At 49.9% G+C, this 21,770-nt stretch overlaps 1 protein-coding gene across 2 annotated transcripts in view; it reads right to left on the bottom strand.

Annotated features, from left to right (window-relative positions):
* LOC137421978 (cartilage oligomeric matrix protein-like) overlaps positions 1–19,709 on the bottom strand; it is a 140,598-nt gene extending 120,889 nt beyond the window's left edge. The window contains exons 1-2 of one of the 2 annotated variants that reach the window (XM_068108614.2): positions 19,404–19,709; positions 15,971–16,165 (exon numbers count right to left, since the gene is read on the bottom strand). In XM_068108614.2, coding sequence (XP_067964715.2) covers positions 15,971–16,165; positions 19,404–19,485 — 277 coding nt within the window. In that variant the 5' untranslated portion in view covers positions 19,486–19,709. The remainder of the gene's footprint in view (positions 1–15,970; positions 16,166–19,403) is intronic. The other variant, XM_078773025.1, reaches the window with a different exon arrangement.
* Positions 19,710–21,770: the final 2,061 nt, after the last annotated feature.

Below are 21,770 nucleotides of genomic sequence, written 5' to 3' on the forward strand. Positions count from 1 at the left end.
TTGGGATCGTGCCACGCTTACCCAATTGAGAAAAGACTAGGATGATCAGATTAAGGAGAAACCAGGAAGAACAAGGCAATTTATTAACAATGTACAAAGAAGAGGAAAAGAAAAGAATGTACAAGGAAGTGGAAGAAAAAGTACACAGGGCAGCCTTAATAACAGTCTTACTCTATTCCCTGGACACGGGCCCGATCACTCTCAGATTCACTCACACGGGGATGACGAAGGTAGGGTGGAAGGTCCGGCGATGGCGTTCAGGCTCCGGTCCGGTCCCCGACTCGTACCAGCAGCGAATGATGGTGGACAGCAGACAGCTCTCCGCGTAGCGTAGGCGTGAGCGGACAATTATACAGGGGAAGGTCGGTAAACTGGAGGTTATACGAAGTGCTTTTCACACACGCCCTTCCAAAGCAGCCGCCTCAATCAAGGCTCATAACGCGAGTACTTGCAATAAGTCGTTGTAACGCCGTTCTTTAGCGCGCTCTCCAACGAGTCCTTTTACCATCTCCTCTCCACTCTCTCTTGGCACGAGTCCTCTCAACAACGCCCTCGCCCCCTCAAGTCCTCTCAACCACGATAAGTTCTCTCGAGTCCTTATGAGGGCTTTGTGTCCGCGCTTTTATAAGCCAAGCCAGCGAATGCTCTCAAAGCCCCAACCACGCCCAGTCAGGCGATCTCACCTTAGCCCTGGTTGGCTGGTGAGGGCTTACCAGCTCCGCCTTGATGGCTGTTTGACGTGGCCGCACCTCCATACTTGCGCTCCGCCCCCCTTTCCGGGCCTCACCTCATGGCTTTTGGGCTGGGCTGAGCGAGCCCAAGGGCAGCGAAGGCTGCTGGCCAAGAAGCGTAACAAATTGGGAGGGCCGATGGGGTACAGACAGCGCAGCGCTTAATGGCGTCGCTTGGAAGGGAGGCTGCCAAAATGAACGAAAGGGGCCTACTCTTATTTGTTTGACACAACGCAGATGCAACTACTGGACATGGCCTTATCTAAACACATACTAAGAAATAACTACCGTCCTAAGGTGACCTACGTGTTTCTTGTGGCCTACCTATGGGGTGTTACCTTTTAACCTTTAATGATGTTATATTTACAAGTGTGGGTTCTCAAAACCGCAACAATATATATATACAGTACTTATATATTTTACATATCTATATATATATTGTTGTGGTTTTGGGAAATAAAGGCAAACCCCCCTTTAGTTAGTTGCACCACAACATGTAGCCTCGCTTAGTTCAGTTATTTCTTATTCAATGTTAAGTATAGTCTCCTTCCCTGTGTTAGTATGCGTTGAGACAGGTAAGTAAGGGTAGGCCTCATTGGGCCTGGAATGCCATGTGCTGGGCCTGGAACAAGTCTAGGAGGCCCGAGGGAGGAGCTAAAGGGGAGTGGCCAGTAAGCGGCAAGCAGCCAATGGGAGCTAAAGGGGAGTGGCCAGCAACGGCGGCCAGAGGAGGTGCTTGGAACATTCTGGTGGGACTCTGGGGGGCTATAAAACCCGACCCCGGGCCCCCAAAAACTGTCTCTCTGTGGTCGAAGCACGAACTGTCTCTGAGCTCTCGAGGTCAAAGTCTAGGTCGAAGCACAAACTCTCTCTGCCCCCGAACTAAAGAAGCTCTCATCGCTCTCTCTCTGAGTAGTCAGCGTTCTGCCCCTGCTCCCAGCTGCCCCTGTGAAAAACGCTCTCGCAGGACGATCTCTCCCGGGGTCCGAGACTCCAACGATCTCCCTGCCTAGGCTCCCTGAACGTGCGCGTTTGCCTCGTTAACTTCGGGACATGCTGGGCGGATTCCGGTGCGTGCACGACCGATGTCGACGTCCCGTGCTGCGAACATCACAAATGAGAACGCCCAACGAGCTGTCCAGGGCAAACTGCACGGAGCGGCCGTGCTGTGAGCGCATCCTCTTTTTCATCCTTTTCCCGCGTGAGTGAGAGGGCCCTTGTCTGGGCCAATTTAGTTAAGGACGGTTAAGTTTCTGCCCTGTGTCTCTTTGCTCTGATCATTGTACAAATTTGTAATAAACCTGTGTTCTTTGTTTCCAACTTGGCCGTGTACGTCTCTTCTACCATTGGCCTCGCATTGCACGAGATAAAACCGCTCGATCGGGTCAGTAACAATTAATGGCACGAGTCACGTGACACGCAAACCGCTCGGGCATATCTATCCAGCGTAACTCGTGTGAGGTTCAGCCCCCATCCTCGTGGCGGCGTGTGTATCGAAGGTACTTGGGTATTTGACCAGAGACCCTTCCGCACGCTCGCTACGGGGTTGGCGGCTGGAATTGCTTAGCAATCCGCCCCCCACGAGTGCAAAGTGGGGAGCGGCCTCGTGGACTCGAAGCTCAAGGGGGAGAAGGGTTTAACCCCCCCTTATTACGTCGACGGGGTCGAGATCCGCAACAAATTGGTGTCAGGAGTGGGATATTTGGACCTGGAGTGCGCTTCACGCACTCAAAATTACGAGCGTACGAAATTTAGTTTTTAAAAAACCAAATTTATTTGAATTCGTACAATGGTTGGCCAACACGACCAAATGCCGGTGGGAGTAACAGATGAGGTAGAGTTAATGGCCCAGGACCAGCAGGAAGAGTTGGTAGAAGGGGAAGCTGAAGAGGGTGCGGCAGTAGGGGAAGAAAATGGCGGCACCTCGCACGTGGCGGCAGAAGCCGTGCCCGCGGTGCCAGGGTACATGCAATTACTCATGACACAATTCATGGCAGACATGGAAAAGTTGAGTGAGAAATCCACCAGGGAAATGAACGAAATATTTCATCGAATGGATAGGAGGGAGGAGGCGAGACGTGAGAAGAATAAAAAGATGTTTGATTGGATGGACACCGAAATAATCGAATCCAGGTGCAACATGGACACAATGGGGGAGGAGATTGGGTGCAAGCCGAGCGAGGAGGTTGCGGTGGTAAGCGACGAGGTGAAGCGGTACGAGGAACGCGTGGGGAGTGAGTTAAAGCGGAGTACAGCCAAATGACTGGGGCTATGGGAGTAGTGATGCGGGGTGTAGAGGAGCCGACGATCGTCGAATTGGAAAAGAAAATTTTGGGGGCGCCGGCGAAGGCTGAGTTGGAAACGGAAATTTTAGGGGTGCCGACGATCGTCGTGTTAGAAGAAATAATTGGGGTTGAAGAGACAGAAGAGACAGGGAGTGAATCACGGGAGGTGGTGATGTTTGCTGTGTTTGCACCATGATGCCGTGCTTGCTAACCCGATAAAAACTTTGCAGGTGCTGGCGGAGAAGCAGGGGAAGGAGAGCCCCGAGGTGAGTGGCGCTAATGGCGGGAATGTGTTTGGCGCGAACGGGTGTTCGGCGAGCTTGGGGGTCAGGCGAGACCCGGGCGTTCGTGAAGGGCCCATTGTGCGGTGTACGAGTGGTAGTGTTACGGAGTGTGAGAGAGTGCATACCAGAGTGTGAGGAGTGGGGGTGCACACCTGAGTGTGTAAAAGAAGAGTGCACACCGGAGTGTGTAAAAGAAGAATGCACAACAAAGTGTGTGGGGGGCGCGTGTGCGCCTGGTTGTGCGATAACGAAGTGTGTGGGGGACATGTGTGCGCCTGGTTGTGCGATAACGAAGTGTGTGGGGGGCGCGTGTGCACCGGCATGTGTGATAATGGAGTGTGTGAAGGGTGCGTGTGTGCCTGGGTGTGCGAGTGTGGAGTGGGTCGCATGTGGTGAGGACACGGCCCAGGCATTGACACCGACAGGGGTAGTCCTTAGTGGGACGGGTAGCGCACGCGAGCCCCCGGTGAGTTGTGTGCTGCAGGGACCGGAGGGAATCGGTGCTGCGTCAGTCTCACAAGGACCGGCGTGCATGATTCGTGCCTCAGGCCCCCACACTGTATGGTTGGCGCCGTATGGCGGCAAGGGCGATCGGCCGGGTTCGAGGGGAGGTATGAGTTATCGGAGCGACGCACCTTGTCGTGTGAAGTGCTCTGACCGTGGCCGGTTGGGTCATCGCATGTGGGACCGAAAGGCCCCATGCAGGGATGGAACCCGGCACCTGGGCCCATCAATCCCTTTCCCCTCGGAACGTAAATGCCGGACGCACACCACATACAGGTGACCAACCACCCACATAGATCGCTCGGCCCTTCGAGGCCGAGCTGTGACAAAGCACCTCTGTAGATGGGGGCTCATAGCGTAGAGGACTGGAGAGTAGTGTACCCCACATGGGGGAATGGCAGTGTGACCATTCCTACCATGGGGGGGGGGGGCATGAGCATTAGTTTAGTGGGATGGCAGTGTTCGGCCCATGGAGGGGCCAGCAATGGTTGCCTCCATGGGGCACCGAAGCTAGCCGAGGGAGGGCTAGGATAATGATAGGGATTTCGAAGACAGTAGGGACACAAGATTTAAGTAGTGACACCTGAACTGTAGAGGGGACGTACAGAGTTTAGGTGGATGTCAAAGAAAAGGGTGTGCTTAGTGTAAAGGGACGACGAGGGAAGCATGAGTTTAGGGGAAATTAGTTAGGTAGATTATGCTGTGTGTTTGAGGAATTGTGTGTGAAAAATAAATGGAATTGTGTAATGGTGTGTGAAAGTAGTGGTGTGAGAATAAATGGTGTGGAATGCTTGGTGTGGAATGCATGGTGCAAAGGATTGAATGGGGGGGAGTGGAACCCATTCACGAAAGCCCGGGGTGGGTAGTTTAAAGCCAGGTAGAGGGCATAGGTAAATTGCATGGATATTGACACCTGTGGTGCGGGTAGTGGAAAGTAGTGTTTGGTAGGGTGCAGTAGACGGTGGAATTGCTGGGCGTGTGGCTTAATTGGTGAGTGTGGTTATGGAGGCACTCCGTCACTGGTAGTTTGTCGGCCAGGTAAGGCCGCAGGTAGGCTCTGGGAGCCGGTTAGGATAGTGTGTGAGTGGGGCCCAAGGATCCCAGGGGAGGACCCGGGTTGCCCGATGCCGAGGCGGGAATAGAGGGGGTAAGTGCCAGGGAGGGCCTTCCCTGGTTAGTGTAGTCGCGAGGAGCAGGCAAGCTCGGGAGGCGGCTTCAGTGGTGGAGGTGCGCAGGTAGGTAGACCTGCTGGTAGAGCCACACGACCCAGCCCCAAAATTGTGTGAGGGCACAGATCGAAAATTCGTTGGGTGAGACCCAAATTCGAAGGGCACCACAGTGTGGGCAATGGGAATTCATTCGGGTTCTTAGAACCACATAGTTTAAATAGGGCGATTGGCAGGGTACGACCCCGGGTAGTTTAATAGTATAAATGTTAGTGGAGTAGTTAGAATATGAGATCCCTTCGCACCACCCACAGCCATTCACCGAGGAGGACGAGCTTCACACCAGGGCTCTGTAAGCCGTTTGGTAGTAAGACGCATCATGACGTGGGTGAAACATTGTTTTGTTCCATCCCTTCCTTCCTGGGAGGAATTTGGAGATGAATTTGGTATGGAGGGGGATATGGGAGACAGGACATAGAGAGGAATTGTAAATACAAGGGGGGCTAGGGTAGTGTAGCCAATGGTGAGAGGTACGGACGGTTAGGGACAAGCTTGCTCCGCTCGCTCTGCCGCGTCCCTCGCACCGCACCAGGTATGGTGGTGCCTGGTCACCTTGTTTTTCGTTTGCTACCACGTGCCTTTCCGTTTGCTTGTTGCGCCTTGTCTTCCCTCCCCGCCTCAGGGCCATTTCGAGGCCGACCTGCACAGCACCTTGCGGTCAACCCGTTCTGCTGCACCTATGGACCACAAGCCTTGTTGCCCGCACCTCTGCTGTGCAGCACCTTGCTGCAACTCACCTTGCACCTTCGGACCACTTGTTGAGTGGCACTGACACCACGCACTTGGACCACGTGAGAGTGGCCCTGCTGGCAAATAAAAAAAAGAAATTGTGTGCTATTGTGTGCCAAGTATGAACATGAGAAGATTTAGATGGCCCTGATGTTCCACATGGCCTGTATGCCGGTCAGGGCCAGCCGGTTTTGTTAGCCGCACACAGAAGATGCAAGATGCAAGCAGCAAGTGCCATATTGAGTACTAGATTTTCTCTCCTCCAATTCTTTTTCAAACTGCAGGTCCTGGATCGTAGTATTGTAAATAAAGGTTAAGTTCTGTGTTGTAAATATAAGAATGTGCCCACCGGCTATGTGTTTTGTTTGAAAATTCCGGAAATACTCGGATAGTTGTGGGTGTGAGTCTGATAGAGTAGGTGCTCAACGCATTAGAGGGGACATATCTGGAGTAAATAATGTCGCACACATGGGTTAGAATAAATGTTAGGGGGATTACACCTATGTGTCACATTAAAAGTAAAAGTAAATTGAATGCCAGACTCTACCGGTCGATCCGACTGGGGTCGACTCGGGACGAGTCTGGTGAGAGAGGGGGGTCGTGTTGTGGTTTTGGGAAATAAAGGCAAACCCCCCTTTAGTTAGTTGCACCACAACATGTAGCCTCGCTTCGTTCAGTTATTTCTTATTCAATGTTAAGTATAGTCTCCTTCCCTGTGTTAGTATGCGTTGAGACAGGTAAGTAAGGGTAGGCCTCATTGGGCCTGGAATGCCATGTGCTGGGCCTGGAACAAGTCTAGGAGGCCCAAGGGAGGAGCTAAAGGGGAGTGGCCAGTAAGCGGCAAGCAGCCAATGGGAGCTAAAGGGGAGTAGCCAGCAACGGCGGCCAGGGGAGGTGCTTGGAACATTCTGGTGGGACTCTGGGGGGGGGGGGCTATAAAACACGGCTCCGGGCCCCCAAAAACTGTCTCTCTGTGGTCGAAGCATGAACTGTCTCTCTGAGCTCTTGAGGTCGAAGTCTAGGTCGAAGCACGAACTCTCTCTGCCCCCGAACTAAAGAAGCTCTCATCGCTCTCTCTCTCTCTCTCTGAGTAGTCAGCGTTCTGCCCCTGCTCCCAGCTGCCCCTGTGATAAACGCTCTCGCAGGACGATCTCTCCCGGGGTCCGAGACTCCAACGATCTCCCTGCCTGGGCTCCCTGCACGTGCGCATTTGCCTCATCAACTTTGGGACACGCTGGGTGGATTCTCGTGCGTGCACGACCGAGGCCGATGTCCCGTGCCGCGAACATCACAAAGGGGAACACCCAACGAGCTGTCCGGGGCGAACTGCACGGAGCGGCCGCGCTGTGAGCGCGTCCTCTTCTTCATCCTTTTCCCCGCGTGAGTGAGAGGGCCCTTGTCTGGAAATTTTGGTTAAGGACGGTTAAGTTTCTGCTCTGTGTCTCTTTGCTCTGATCATTGTACAAATTTGTAATAAACCTGTGTTCTTTGTTTCCAACTTGGCGGTATACGTCTCTTCCACCATTGGCCTCGCATTGCACGAGATAAAACCGCTCGATCGGGTCAGTAACAATTAACAATTAACGGTCAGTAACACAAGTCACGTGACACGCAAACCGCTTGGGCGTATCTACCCAGTGTGACTCGTGTGAGGTTCAGCCCCCCGTCCTCGTGGCGGCATGTGTATCGAAGGTACTTCGGTATTTGACCAGAGACCCTTCCACACGCTCGCTACGGGGTTGGCGGCTGGAATTGCTTAGCAATCCGCCCCCCACGAGTGCAAAGTGGGGAGCGGCCTCGTGGACTCGAAGCTCGAGGGGGAGAAGGGTTTAACCTTTCTTAGTACGTCGACAGGCTCGAGATCCGCAACAATATATATGTACTGTATATTATATATGTATATATATATATATATATATATATATATATATATATATATATATATATATATTGTTACGGACACGACTTACTAAGATGTTATGCTGGGCCGAGCGGAATGGCCGCCGTGTTCGCACAAGTTACCCGATTATACTCGAACGTTGACTAAGTCGCGCTATGCTGAATCAATGATGGAAAGGACACAACGGCTGGATTAAATTGACACGACACCAGGGGTACGGTTCTCAAGACCTCCGGAGGAGGTTATAATATTGCGGAAGGTTAGATTACAACGACAAGAGAGACAGCATAGTAAGGTAGGCACTTAATTACGGTCTTATAGTAGCCCCGACAGACGACAGATAAACAGGACAAAACTGACTCACACGGGGATTGATGGCAAGGAAAGGCGGGTAGTCGATGGCTCAAGGTGCACTCTTGGCTCAGGGACAGAATCGACCCGGTCCGGTCCAGAGATGCGGGAGGTCTCTCTCAGCGCTAGAGGGTGACGTTCTTTCTCCAAGCTGGGGGCGCATCTGACCTCACGTCCGGTAAGTGGCTGCGCATATCCGGCGGGGAGTGACACGCCCTCGGCTCGTTAGCTCCGCCCCAGATGGAATCGGCCCGCCGCTTCTCACTGGCTGCGGGGGGTTACCGGGCTCCGCCCCTGACGAGGAGCTGACAGCCAGCCCCTTCGTGGTAACCCCGTGGAGCGCATGGGCAATGGCGGCTAACCAAGCCGGAGTGAGGACGCACACTCCCCGCGCTGCGCCGCCCCCCTCTGTTGTTGTAGTTGTTGTTGTAGTTGTTGTTGTAGTTGTAGTTGTTGTTGTTGTTGTTGTTTCATGGGTAAGATGGGAGGAGGTATGGGGAGGTCCTAAACTCACTACTGGTGCCATACAATCACATTCTGGTGCAACGAAGAGTCAGAATTAATGGAAACGAGTCCTTAACTGACATAGACTAAGAATAACTAGCAAGAGGTCCGAAAGTTGTCTACGTGAGATGCGGTGGACCTGGGCACGACATTTAATGGGGGAAAAAGGGGAAGGTCGGTTCTACAGAGTGTTGTTTACAGACAATGGGACTAGGGAATGGGGGATTGGGGATAGTTGGGGAGTATTGGGGAAATAGGGGAATATTTACAAGCGGATATGGAGGCCAAATCCCATATCCGCAACATTGCACCCTTCTCTACCCTCGGGGCGTCCCGACCCGATAAATTTTTACCTATTTTAGTGTGGCACTCAGATGTAGTTCCCTCTACTATTAACTCTACCCTGAGTGCGACAGTTTTACAGATATTCACAAATGAGTAAATATGTCCCCCTGCGACGTTGCACCCTTCTCCTCACAGAAACACGCCCACAGGATAACCGAATCGCGGAAAGAATTCGCAAACTAAACATACAGCCGGTAGGGAGCATTATTTACAAGACTACGCTGATATTTACACTACGATCCAGGACCTGTTTTTGGAGGAACACATGCAGATGTTATGCATAGAGAGAGCACGCATGCCAGCATCGATACACCAACCCACGAGTGCTCTGTGGCCTTACGGCCTTTAATAATGTGCAGAGCACCCCATCCAAGCACCAAAAGCACCACCCCATCACACAGTCAGCACCATCCGGTGCACCAATCGGTGCAGTCACCATTGTTCATTAAAATAAAAACAACAACCCCTAACCCTGCAGGTGTCTCTTGCTCTTCGTGTGGTGCACTTGGCCTTCTGCTTCCTTCAAAAATAAAGAAAGGCGCCAACCGCGTCCATTTCCTTATTGTGGCTGTCAGGGGGCCAACTATTAGTGGTTCACCTGTTTGGCATAGGTGCCACGTTGACCCAGAGGTCCATCAATGGGTGGTGCTTGGCCGCAAAAGAACTGCGGTCCATTGTGGGTGGCCACAAACATTGCGGTCCATATGGTGTATCGATCCAGGCAGCAAGCAGCGAAAGTGCAGGCCCACAACTGCGGAGCCAGCACCTCTCTCTCCTCTCTCTCTGCCCCAAAGCCAGATCCTCGGAGGTGGGAGACAAAAGAAGAAAACAAGTGAGTAAGGTGGCAAGGGCGCAAAAGTGCACGCAATGCAAGGTAATGCACACTGGGGGCACATGGGAACCAGGTGAGACAGGTACGTTCCTACCGTATGCCCCCCCCCCCCCCACCAGGTAACCTACATGGCCCCTCCCTTACCCCTTACTGTATCCACAAAACACAACACTACCCATAAACATCTATTTTACAAATCAACAAACATCCCTACTGTCTTCCCCGTTCCTCCCATAAACCAAATTCGTCTTCTCTCCCTCCTAACCAATCAAATTTGCCATTTTCAACTTTCATCAAAATTTGCCATCTCCAACTCAACATCATAATTTGCTATCACCAATTCATCATCAGTCCCTCCTAGGGAGGGAGAGATGGAATCACCCCAATGTCTCATCCACGTCGTGATGCGTCTCACAAATCCTCACAGCAATTCTCATTTCCTGCAACACCAAACAAAGAAAACACAGGTGTGGAGTCATCATCACCACCTCAGGTAAGTGGCTGCGTATGGTGCGACAGGTTCATCAATCCTAACTATTTCCTAAATGACTTTAACAACTTTACATTACCCGGGGTCTTTCTCCTGCCAAACCATTGGCCCTCTTACACTATGGGTTCTAAAAACCAATGCCCATTGACCAAACTGTGGTGCTTTTCAATTTGGGGTCTCACTCCCCCGATTCATCTCCCGGTGCCCTCGCACAATTTCTGGGCTGTGGCGTGTACCTCTCCCAGCGGGTCTACCCACCTGCACACCTCCACCACTGCAGTTGCCTCCGAGCTTACCTGCTCCTCACCCTAACCTAACTACCTGGGGAAGGCCCTCTGGCGCTCTCCCCACTCGGTGCCCTCTCTGGCACTGGGCTACCCGGGTCCGTCCTCCGGATCCTCGGGCCCCATCCACAACTCTACCGGCTCCCAGAGCCCACCTGCGGCCTCACCTGGCCGACATCCTCACAGTGGTGGAGTGCCCAACCAACTACACACACTAACAGGCTACACGCCCAGCCATTTCCACAACACTAATGCACCCATCCACAACACCATTCTGCAACCGCACCACAAATGCCAATATCCAACCACAATTTACCTATACCCTCTACCTAACACTTACACTACCCGCCCCGGGTACTCGTGAAAGGGGTCCACTCTTTCCCCATCCACACCTTCGCACCATGCACACCACTCCGTACCACTTACTCCAACTCTCTCCACACACCTGTACTTGCACACCTGTGCTCTCACTCTTGGTGCCGCCTGCACCCTTCTCTCCCCAAGCGCATTCGCGCTGATCCACACACTCACTACTCATACACTGCTCCACACACCTGTCCAGTCGCACACCTGTGCAATCACACCTGTTCAATTCTCACACACACGGCATCATCTCACTACCAATTTTGCACATCAAATTTCAACAAATTAAAAATTTGCCAATCACTACTGCCAATCCCTTGCCAATCATCAAATTTTGTTTTTCTCTAATTTTGGGTCCAAAACACTAACCTCATCACCCAGTCTACTCACTAATGCCTCTCGGTGCGCCAATTCCTGTCCAAAGCCCGGCTTCGTAAAGCCAAGCCATGAATGCGGGTTGTTCTGTGCCAGCGGCTGGATGCGTCCGGCACTCGGTGCAGGGACGGGGGCTTACCCGGGCCGAGATCCCACGCACCATCTCGGCGTGGAGCCATCCAATGTCCCGATCTCGACCTGCCGGACTGCCTCAACAAAAAGTGGTCGCCATGACGACCCTTTCTATCGGGCTGCCCGCTCCGCCTAGTGGAGCACGGACGCGGCCGTTCAAAGCGAGGCCCAGCACGCACCGAGGGCCCGATTCGGCTAAAAGTCGCTCTAACCTCTAACCCGTTTAACGTCGATGCTTCACCTGCATGCTTACACCCCGCAGCCCGTTCCTTGCTCACACATCCAGCCGTTCCCATGCTCCTCGTACCTTTCCTTACACACCCAGGTACACCCATTCCACTCACAGCCTTGGTCACACACCTGACCACCGAACACTTTGGCACACATTCGTTGGTCGCACACCTCACCAACACACCTCTTCGCGCCCCCTCCTCTGTGACAATCACAGGTGTGCTCTCATTCGCACACCCATCCACGTGCCTCACCACCAACTCCAGCGTGCATTCCCACTCACGCTCTGCCATTCCAGGTGTGCATACTTCCATCCCAGGTGTACATCCTCGCTCACCTGTCACAACCAACTCACTCTCCTTGTCACTCTCACTACTCTCACCTCCATTCTTGACAGCGCACTCACCCTTACTCTTGACAGCGCACTCTTTCCTCAGGCACCTGTCCGTCACACACCTTTCTCGCGCACACTCTCCCGTTACACCCTCTGTAACACTCACCACAGGTGTGCATTCTTCCTTGCCTTTGACAGCGCACTCTTTCCTCATACACCCCAGAGTCGGACTTTCTTGCACACCTCCTTTTTCGCACACCAGACCTGTCGCACACTTCACCAACGGCCTCTCACGAACACCCGGGTCCATCTCGACCCCCAAGCTTCTTAAATCCCCTGGCGCATCATACGCACGACCATATTGGTCACCACTTACACCGGGCCCTCTTCCTCTTCGCTTCTCCTCCATCACCTGCGAATCCCTCATCCGGTTAATGAGCACATCATCACGATCCGAACACAGACTTCGGACCAATTCTTTTATCTCCTCTTTTATCTCTTTCTTATCCCCTCTTCGTCGCTTCTTAATTTCGCTCACCCCTTCTTCCACTTCTTCTAATTTCTGCTTCACCTCTTTTATTCCCCGGTACGTCTCCTCAAGCTCGTCCTCCAAGGCTACCTTGACCGTTTCCATGTGCGTCCTCACCTGCCGGTCCTTCGTCTCCATTACCTCTATCACCTCGTCCAACCTCGTTGTCAGTCCCTCACGTACCATCTGACATTCCCTCTTTGTCGCTATTAAGTCGTTTTTTATGTCGTTTTGTGTCGCTTTTAACCCTCCTAATACCGCAGTGTTCCTTTGAACCTGCTCCGTTAGTCCTTTTTGTCCCTCCGTCAGCTGTTCCACCTCCTGCGTCAGGTCCTCTATGCCCCCTTGTAACTTTACAGTCCCCTTTCTCACCTCCTTCTCCATGTGCTCCTTACAGTGCCTCACCTCCTCGCGCACTCCTCCGACCTCCTCACTCACTCCTCTCCTGATCTCCTCTCCCATCACTTGCATCTCCTGCCCAGATGCCACCCTCATCTGCTCCATTTCCTCCCTGTGAGCATCCAGTTTGGTTTCTACCCCCATTCTGACCCCCTCTATCTGCTGCCCCATTTGGTTAACTTCCCTTTCCGCTTGGTCCCTCATGTCCCTCAATTTGCCTTCCATCCTGTTTTCTAACCCCTCTAACCCCTTTTGCATCCCTTCCATTTGATTCTCTTGAGCGGCCATTCTGTTTTCTACCCCCATTAACCCCTCCTGTATTTCCCCTAATCTATTGTCTAATCCCTCTATTCTACTCCCTAACCCTCCGATCTGCGCCCCCATGTCCTCCCTCAATTTCTCGCTATTGGACCCCATCCTTTGTTCTAACCGTTGGCTATTGGCCCCCATTTGGCCCTCCAATCGCTCACCCTGAGCATCCATCCGGTTCCCCATTACCCCCATTTGGCCCTCCAATCGCTCACCCATTTGTTCCATAAGGGCCCTCATTTGCAACATAAAAAGGTTCGAATCCACCAGGGGCGCTGCCACGGTCGCGGGCGCGGTCGCCGTGACCAGCGAGGCGCCATTTTGTGCGTCTGCTACCCTCGCTGCTTCGCTCTCCTCACGTCCCTCAATTTGGTCCTGGACCGACCCTGCCTCACTCTCCTCTACCGGAACCCAGCCGACTTGGGCTGCCATAGCGCGACTTTCAAAATTCGGGTTTTCGTAAAACAAAATCAAATTTCGCCGTTATAATTTCGAGCGCGGGAAACGCGCTCCGGATCGAATTCTACTTTCCAACACCAAAATGTTACCCTAGTGGTACAATTGGTGTTCCAAAATTTGGGCCTAACAAATTTAGTCCCAGGTCCGAATTCCACTCCTCGACACCAATTGTTACCCTAATGGTACAATTGGTGTTCCAAAATTTGGGCTAAATGAATTTAGTCCCAGGTCCGAATCCGACACTCCTGACACCAATTGTTACGGACACGACTTATTAAGATGTTATGCTGGGCCGAGCGGAATGGCCGCCGTGTTCGCACAAGTTACCCGATTATACTTGAACGTTGACTAAGTCGCGCTATGCTAAATCAATGATGGAAAGGACACAACGGCTGGATTAAATTGACACGACACCAGGGGTACGGTTCTCAAGACCTCCGGAGGAGGTTATAATATTGCGGAAGGTTAGATTACAACGACAAGAGAGACAGCATAGTAAGGTAGGCACTTAATTACGGTCTTATAGTAGCCCCGACAGACGACAGATAAACAGGACAAAACTGACTCACACGGGGATTGATGGCAAGGAAAGGCGGGTAGTCGATGGCTCAAGGTGCACTCTTGGCTCAGGGACAGAATCGACCCGGTCCGGTCCAGAGATGCGGGAGGTCTCTCTCAGCGCTAGAGGGTGACGTTCTTTCTCCAAGCTGGGGGCGCATCTGACCTCACGTCCGGTAAGTGGCTGCGCATATCCGGCGGGGAGTGACACGCCCTCGGCTCGTTAGCTCCGCCCCAGATGGAATCGGCCCGCCGCTTCTCACTGGCTGCGGGGGGTTACCGGGCTCCGCCCCTGACGAGGAGCTGACAGCCAGCCCCTTCGTGGTAACCCCGTGGAGCGCATGGGCAATGGCGGCTAACCAAGCCGGAGTGAGGACGCACACTCCCCGCGCCGCGCCGCCCCCCTCTGTTGTTGTAGTTGTTGTTGTAGTTGTTGTTGTAGTTGTTGTTGTTGTTGTTGTTGTGGTTGTTGTTGTTGTTGTTGTTTCATGGGGAAGATGGGAGGAGGTATGGGGAGGTCCTAAACTCACTACTGGTGCCATACAATCACATTCTGGTGCAACGAAGAGTCAGAATTAATGGAAACGAGTCCTTAACTGACATAGACTAAGAATAACTAGCAAGAGGTCCGAAAGTTGTCTACGTGAGATGCGGTGGACCTGGGCACGACATTTAATGGGGGAAAAAGGGGAAGGTCGGTTCTACAGAGTGTTGTTTACAGACAATGGGACTAGGGAATGGGGGATTGGGGATAGTTGGGGAGTATTGGGGAAATAGGGGAATATTTACAAGCGGATATGGAGGCCAAATCCCATATCCGCAACAATATATATATATATATATATATATATACACATTATTTATTTATTTATATACCTACATATATATTTATTTCTTTATATATATACCTACATATATATTTATTTCTTTATATATATACCTACATATATATTTATTACCTTCGCAAAAGCGGAAGGTTATGTTTTGATCGCTGTGTATTTATTTGTATGTCTGTGTGTGTGTGTGTGTGTGTATGTTATTCGCATAACTCAAAAAGTATTCAACCGAATTGCATGAAATTTGGTGGGATGATTGGTTATTATACGGGACACATTTGATTAGATTTTGGGAGCAATCGGGTCAAGGTCAAGGTCACGAAAAGGTCAAAATCGTATTTTTACCATAGCGCGGTCAATTTTTATCCAATTGGCATGCAACTAATGCCAAAATGTTCAGAATTCAATGCCCGATCTTGTGATATACGACATGACCCAGTGAAGACATTACCCTTGTTAGCGGTTGGGGGTCAAAGGTCAGGGGGGTCACGACCTTGCAAAATGTGCGTTTTTTGTCATAACTCGGTCAATTCTTATCCGATTTGCATGAAATCAGCACCAAACTGTTCACTGTTCTGTTCCCTACACTCCCATGCCAAGTACAGAACAGTAGCTGCGGCGAAGGTATGCGCTCTACCGAGTGCCCGTTCTAGTTTCTTTATATATACATATATAAAGGATATTATTTCTATAATATATTTTGACCAGAATATTATATGCACATATAAACCTATAGGCTTGTTCCATGCAGCTCTTCCTGGTGCATCCAAGGAATTTTCTCAATACTGGCGAGAATTCATCAGTTCCTGCCAGAAAACGTTCATTGAAAGTATTTCCACATGACTTTCCACCAATCCCTGCTTGAATGGGAGCTGTTAGGAATATTTCCAGCTTGGAGTCTTATTTTGCCTTGGACTCATTTAAGTCATGCAATTCGAGCGAAGTCGTAACAATAAATAAATATCCGAAACTGTACATACCCTTATTACTCTTGCTCATGATGATGACTTCGAGGAGGCGTTTTTTGCTGGACCTGGACAGCAGCTGGATCAAGGAACCACCCGCTGGGCCCGGAAGCTTCACGGTCGCCAGAAGGTAGACGGTGTCCTGGGAACGCAATTGCGCAAGGAGGCTGTTCGCTGCAGCCACACCATCTTCAGACAGCACGTCGAGCACTGGACAGCAGTGAACACGACCTGCTCAGCTGGACACTGGGATCAACAACTACATTGTGTCTAATTTTCAGGTATTTTGGCACAGTACCCTGGACAAATTTGCAATTACCTTGTTACATTGTGTCCATCCCTCTGTTCATTCAGGCGACACCTATGGGATGGTTGTCGAGGAAGTGAACCAGATAAGCAAGGTGTGAAACTATGCACTTGGACCTGTATGGGTCAAGCGCATAGTTGAACACCTTGCTCCTTAAGGACCCTTCCTGATCTACAACTACCTCGGTGCCTACCTTGCACGCATATTGAGATTCTATAGCGAGTACGCTTAATATGAGCAGTTCTCGAGATTTGAGTATATAGCGTTGATCAATAAGTCCGTGACTCGTTTAAAATGTAAAAATTGCGATACGAAACACCGTGTAGAAACATCTTCTTAAATGTGGTTTCCTCACACTTATCCACCAACTAAATATGCATATTCCTGATATTTCATTCTTTAAATTAATGGAGCTACCACCACATGTCACGTGCAGGACAAAGACGTTAGTCCACATCAAAGTGACAATGGACAACATTATATCACGTGGAGGACTTTTAACCTCAGTTTGCTCCATCACGTGCCAATAATTCAGATGGGAACACGAACAAGACAACCCTATAACAGGTGTTAGACAAGCATAACATATAGCAACTTTTATGTTGCTCACCGTTAGAGTCGTCTAACACCCTTAACCGTTATTGTGCCGCAACGTGCAAGGTGAGCATTCGTTACCTGCGCACGAGAAGCGAAAAGCAGGGATAAGCAATTGTTTTACCTCTGTCTGTCGACAGACATCACGTTATGATCGAGGAACAACTTCATTCAAATTGAATGTTGTATTTTGAACACGAATCGGAAAACAAATCTGTAGTTTTGCAGTACTTTGGCTCCAAATTCAGCTCGACCCGATACGTACGCGCAGAGAGGACTGAGGAGCGACACCTTGTTTTTTTTTTAGTCTGTCTACCTGCCTGACAGTCAAACAAAATTGAAAATGATTCTAAAAAGGAAGCCGACTGGTTTTAAGGACGTCACAACGGGCACAAACAACAGGCACAAAGAACGAATGTAACGTGAGAACTAAGGAGGTGTAAAAGACGCCGCATCAACAGCGGTAAACTTCCGATTTTTTTTTCCTTCAACCTCAAAAAATCTTTATTTTATTTTCATTTAATTATATATACTTGAACACTGTAGAACACAAATCGCATTTTGCCACTTTCCAAACCTTCCGTTTAGCAGTACTTAGACATATTACGACATTTTACAACATCCCGACCAATCAAATCTGCCGCTCGCGGAGCCCGCCCGTGCCCATTTTACTTAAGACTGTGTGGGGTAAGGTGGTCTATGAACCCTCTAGATAATTGGGATTTGGGTAAACTTTGTGTAAAGGTATGAACAGCATAAGGAAAGTTCCTTGAATCCGGTCCTTTCAACTTCGGAGCCGAAGAGAATTTGTATATAATTAATAAGATACAATTTTCTTTTACCTATAATATGTGTACTCTTCTAAATTATTTATTTATATATGTGTACTCGTCTACGAGAGATTTTCTTGATAAAAAATATATGATTTGGAAAGAAACGCTCATCGTAGTTAAAATCTGTAAACAATCATTTTGCCGAAACAACAAAAACAAAACACTGAACTTGATGACGTATCAAACTACACACGGATACTTATCAAACTAGAACGGCACTCAGTGGAGAACAAACCTCCGCCTGGTTGGCCATAAATCACTCAATGGTGAAGAATCACTTAAAAAATTAAATAATTCTCATCTCCGAATCCATATTCAGATCTTCAGCAAAATTGAATCGATTCTTCCTTGTCACACACATAACATGCCCAAGAAGTTTCGTCCAAATCCATCAATAACTTTTTGAGATATCCTGCTATGTATCGTTTTTCGCCCAATCTCCCAATGGTGAAGAATCACTTAGAAAATTAAATAATTATCATCTCCGAATCCATATTCAGATCTTCACCAAAATCGAATCGATTCTTCCTTGTCACACACACAACCTGTCCAAGAAGTTTCGTCCAAATCCATCCATAACTTTTTGAGATATCCTGCTATATGTATCGTTTTTGGTCCAATCTCCCAATGGTGAAGATTTCATTCTTGTACCCAGATCTAGTAAAATCGGAATTCGAATTTAAAAAATTCTAGTAGCCGGATCCGAATCCGGATCTTCACCAAAATCCAATCATTTCGTCCTTGTCACATACGCTACATCTCTGCCAAATTTCGTCCGAATCCGTCCTCAACTTTTTGAAATATTTTGTTCACAAACGCACAGACAGACAGGGGTGAAAACATAACCTCCATCAACCTTTGGCGGCGGAGGTAAAGATAGTCCGAAAATGGGACAGTCCAATCATGGTATATATTGGGACAGTCCAATCATGGTATATATTGGGACAGTCCAATCATGGTATATATTGGGACAGTCCAATCATGGTATATATTGGGACAGTCCAATCATGGTATATATTGGGACAGTCCAATCATGGTATATATTGGGACAGTCCAATCATGGTATATATTGGGACAGTCCAATCATGGTATATATTGGGACAGTCCAATCATGGTATATATTGGGACAGTCCAATCATGGTATATATTGGGACAGTCCAATCATGGTATATATTGGGACAGTCCAATCATGGTATATATTGGGACAGTCCAATCATGGTATATATTGGGACAGTCCAATCATGGTATATATTGGGACAGTCCAATCATGGTATATATTGGGACAGTCCAATCATGGTATATATTGGGACAGTCCAATCATGGTATATATTGGGACAGTCCAATCATGGTATATATTGGGACAGTCCAATCATGGTATATATTGGGACAGTCCAATCATGGTATATATTGGGACAGTCCAATCATGGTATATATTGGGACAGTCCAATCATGGTATATATTGGGACAGTCCAATCATGGTATATAATGGGACAGTCCAATCATGGTATATATTGGGACAGTCCAATCATGGTATATATTGGGACAGTCCAATCATGGTATATATTGGGACAGTCCAATCATGGTATATATTGGGACAGTCCAATCATGGTATATATTGGGACAGTCCAATCATGGTATATATTTTTTACCATGCCTGGTGAAAAGTCTGAACACAAACGAACATTTTCATTTCGGAGTTAAGTAAAACACTCACCGGAGTAATCAGGCTTGGACGGAGACGCGCTTTGCCAGCAGATAAGATGTAGAACTAGCAGGAAAAACTGGCTGTTTCTCATGGTTTCGCACCTGTGATTATCTCCTCTTTGTGCGGGGTCGGTGCACCTGAAGCTTCACCTGAATTGTTCTCCTGAACCTATATATATGTATATATGAATATATAAACGTCGAGGAAAGCGCCGGATATAATGAGTTTTCAACTTTGAGGTTCAATGATCCATCGTGAAATCAATTTGCCCGTAGTCGGTAGTCGCGTGGAGACCTTTATATACTTTGTGTAAGTGAAACGAAGCCGTCATTCTCAAATCCGTCCCGCCCGCTTCCCGCCCACATCCCGCCCGCGTCTCGCCCGCATCCCGCCCACTTCTCGCCCGCGTCCCACCCGCTTCCCGCCCGCTTCTCGCCCGCGTCCCGCCCGCTTCTCGCCCACATCCCGCCCGCGTCCCGCCCGCTTCTCGCCCACATCCCGCCCGCGTCCCGCCTGCTTCTCGCCCACGTCCCGCCCGCGTCCCGCCCGCTTCTCGCCCGCGTACCGCCCGCTTCTCGCCCACGTCCCGCCCGCGTCCCGCCCACTTCCCGCCCGCGTCTCGCCCACATCCCGCCCGGGTCCGGCCTGCTTCTCGCCCGCGTGCCGCCTGCTTCCCGCCGCTTCTCGCCCGCGTCCCGCCCGCTTCTCGCCCACATCCCGCCCGCTTCTCGCCCACATCCCGCCCGCTTCCCGCCCACGTCCCGCCTGCGTCCCGCCCGTTTCTTTCTCCAACCTCCAGACGTTACGAGAATGTGTAACAAGATTTTACAAAGAAAGCTCGGCTCTGTTTCCTCTCATAATTTTCAAGGGAGACACCTAATGACAGGAGAATTCATGAAGGTGGTAAATTATAAGGTCTGAACGTATCTATCCATTTTGGACGGATGACGTCATTATTAGAATAGGATGAAATCATTTTTACAGATTTACGGAATCACACGTTGTAATACTAATAGGGAGATGATGATGGAGCAGGCAGACTATTGCACAGGTAGACAGAGGTACCGCACATACCTCTGAGCTGTCTCGGGGCGTTCAGGTTGCATCACGGAGTGCACCGGCCTTCGGATGTACATTAAGCCGGCTGTCCCGTCTGATCGCATTACATAATTGGTGTTAAAGATCTCATGGTGTCCACAAAGAATAGGCGAGCACCTTGAACGAATAACAAATTCCTGTCCAAAATCACCTTCGGACAAACGTCAAGATATGCGCCACCTGGTTCGTGAAAGACTTGGGCCTAAAAAGTTCCCCAGCCGAGGCCAGAAGTATTGATGGGAATAATTAGTATATATTGTATGTACTAGGGCATGCCCGTGCTATATCTATATCTAAAATTATATCCCCCCCCTCTATTTACATGAAATGGTTTGGTCCAAAGCGAACGGCTTGCGAGTACGGTGACAATCCCCCCCCCCCCCTCTATTTACATGAAATGGTTTGGTCCAAAGCGAACGGCTTGCGAGTACGGTGACAATCCCCCCCTCTATTTACATGAAATGGTTTGGTCCAAAGCGAACGGCTTGCGAGTACGGTGACAATCCCCCCCCCCCCTCTATTTACATGCAATGGTTTGGTCCAAAGCGAACGGCTTGCGGAGTTTGGTAAAGAAATCGCCATAGCTCGGTAACTACTTCTCCGATTAATATGAAACCTTGAAAAGGCACATCCTCGGGTCCCCAGCAATATACCCGGCAAGTTTCAAGTATATCGGACCGGTAGTTGTCGAGAAACAGCGGTCGCATACACACACACAGACACACACATACACACACACACAGAGATTACTGGAATTATAGATAGACTAGGGCATGCCCGTACTATATATATAGGACGTGCCCGTGCCCGTGGGTGCCCGTTCCTTGCCAAAAAAAAAAAAAAAATGTCTTCGCCCATGCATGCATGGGCGTGCCCATGGGCCCATGGGCGTGCCCGTAAGTGCGTGATGTGACCGTACAATGAATGTATCGTCCCGACGCCGCAGCTCGGATGGCGCTGCAGTTAATCGGGCCCCCAAATTCCTCATCGACGATAACTAAACAATATATTATATGAATCGCACCGTACATACCTCCTTCTAGATCTTGTTCTTGTCTTGATATACTCACTCAGGCTCACTCTATCACGCACGACTGAGTCCTCCCAGCTCCTCCAAATGGCGCCCGCTAGCCGCTACGTAAGTCCGGAAGTGACGTCCTCATTTGACTGTCCGGAAGGTCGCATATCGCAGTTACGATGAATCGCAAATTAGTTTTAATTCGTTTTAAAACATAGTTTAACGCCAACATAGCGGCAACACAGTTTGCCAACGTGAAA

Source organism: Myxine glutinosa, chromosome 2 (genome assembly GCF_964187855.1).
Source record: "Myxine glutinosa chromosome 2, kmMyxGlut1.1, whole genome shotgun sequence".
Lineage (NCBI taxonomy): Eukaryota > Metazoa > Chordata > Myxini > Myxiniformes > Myxinidae > Myxine > Myxine glutinosa.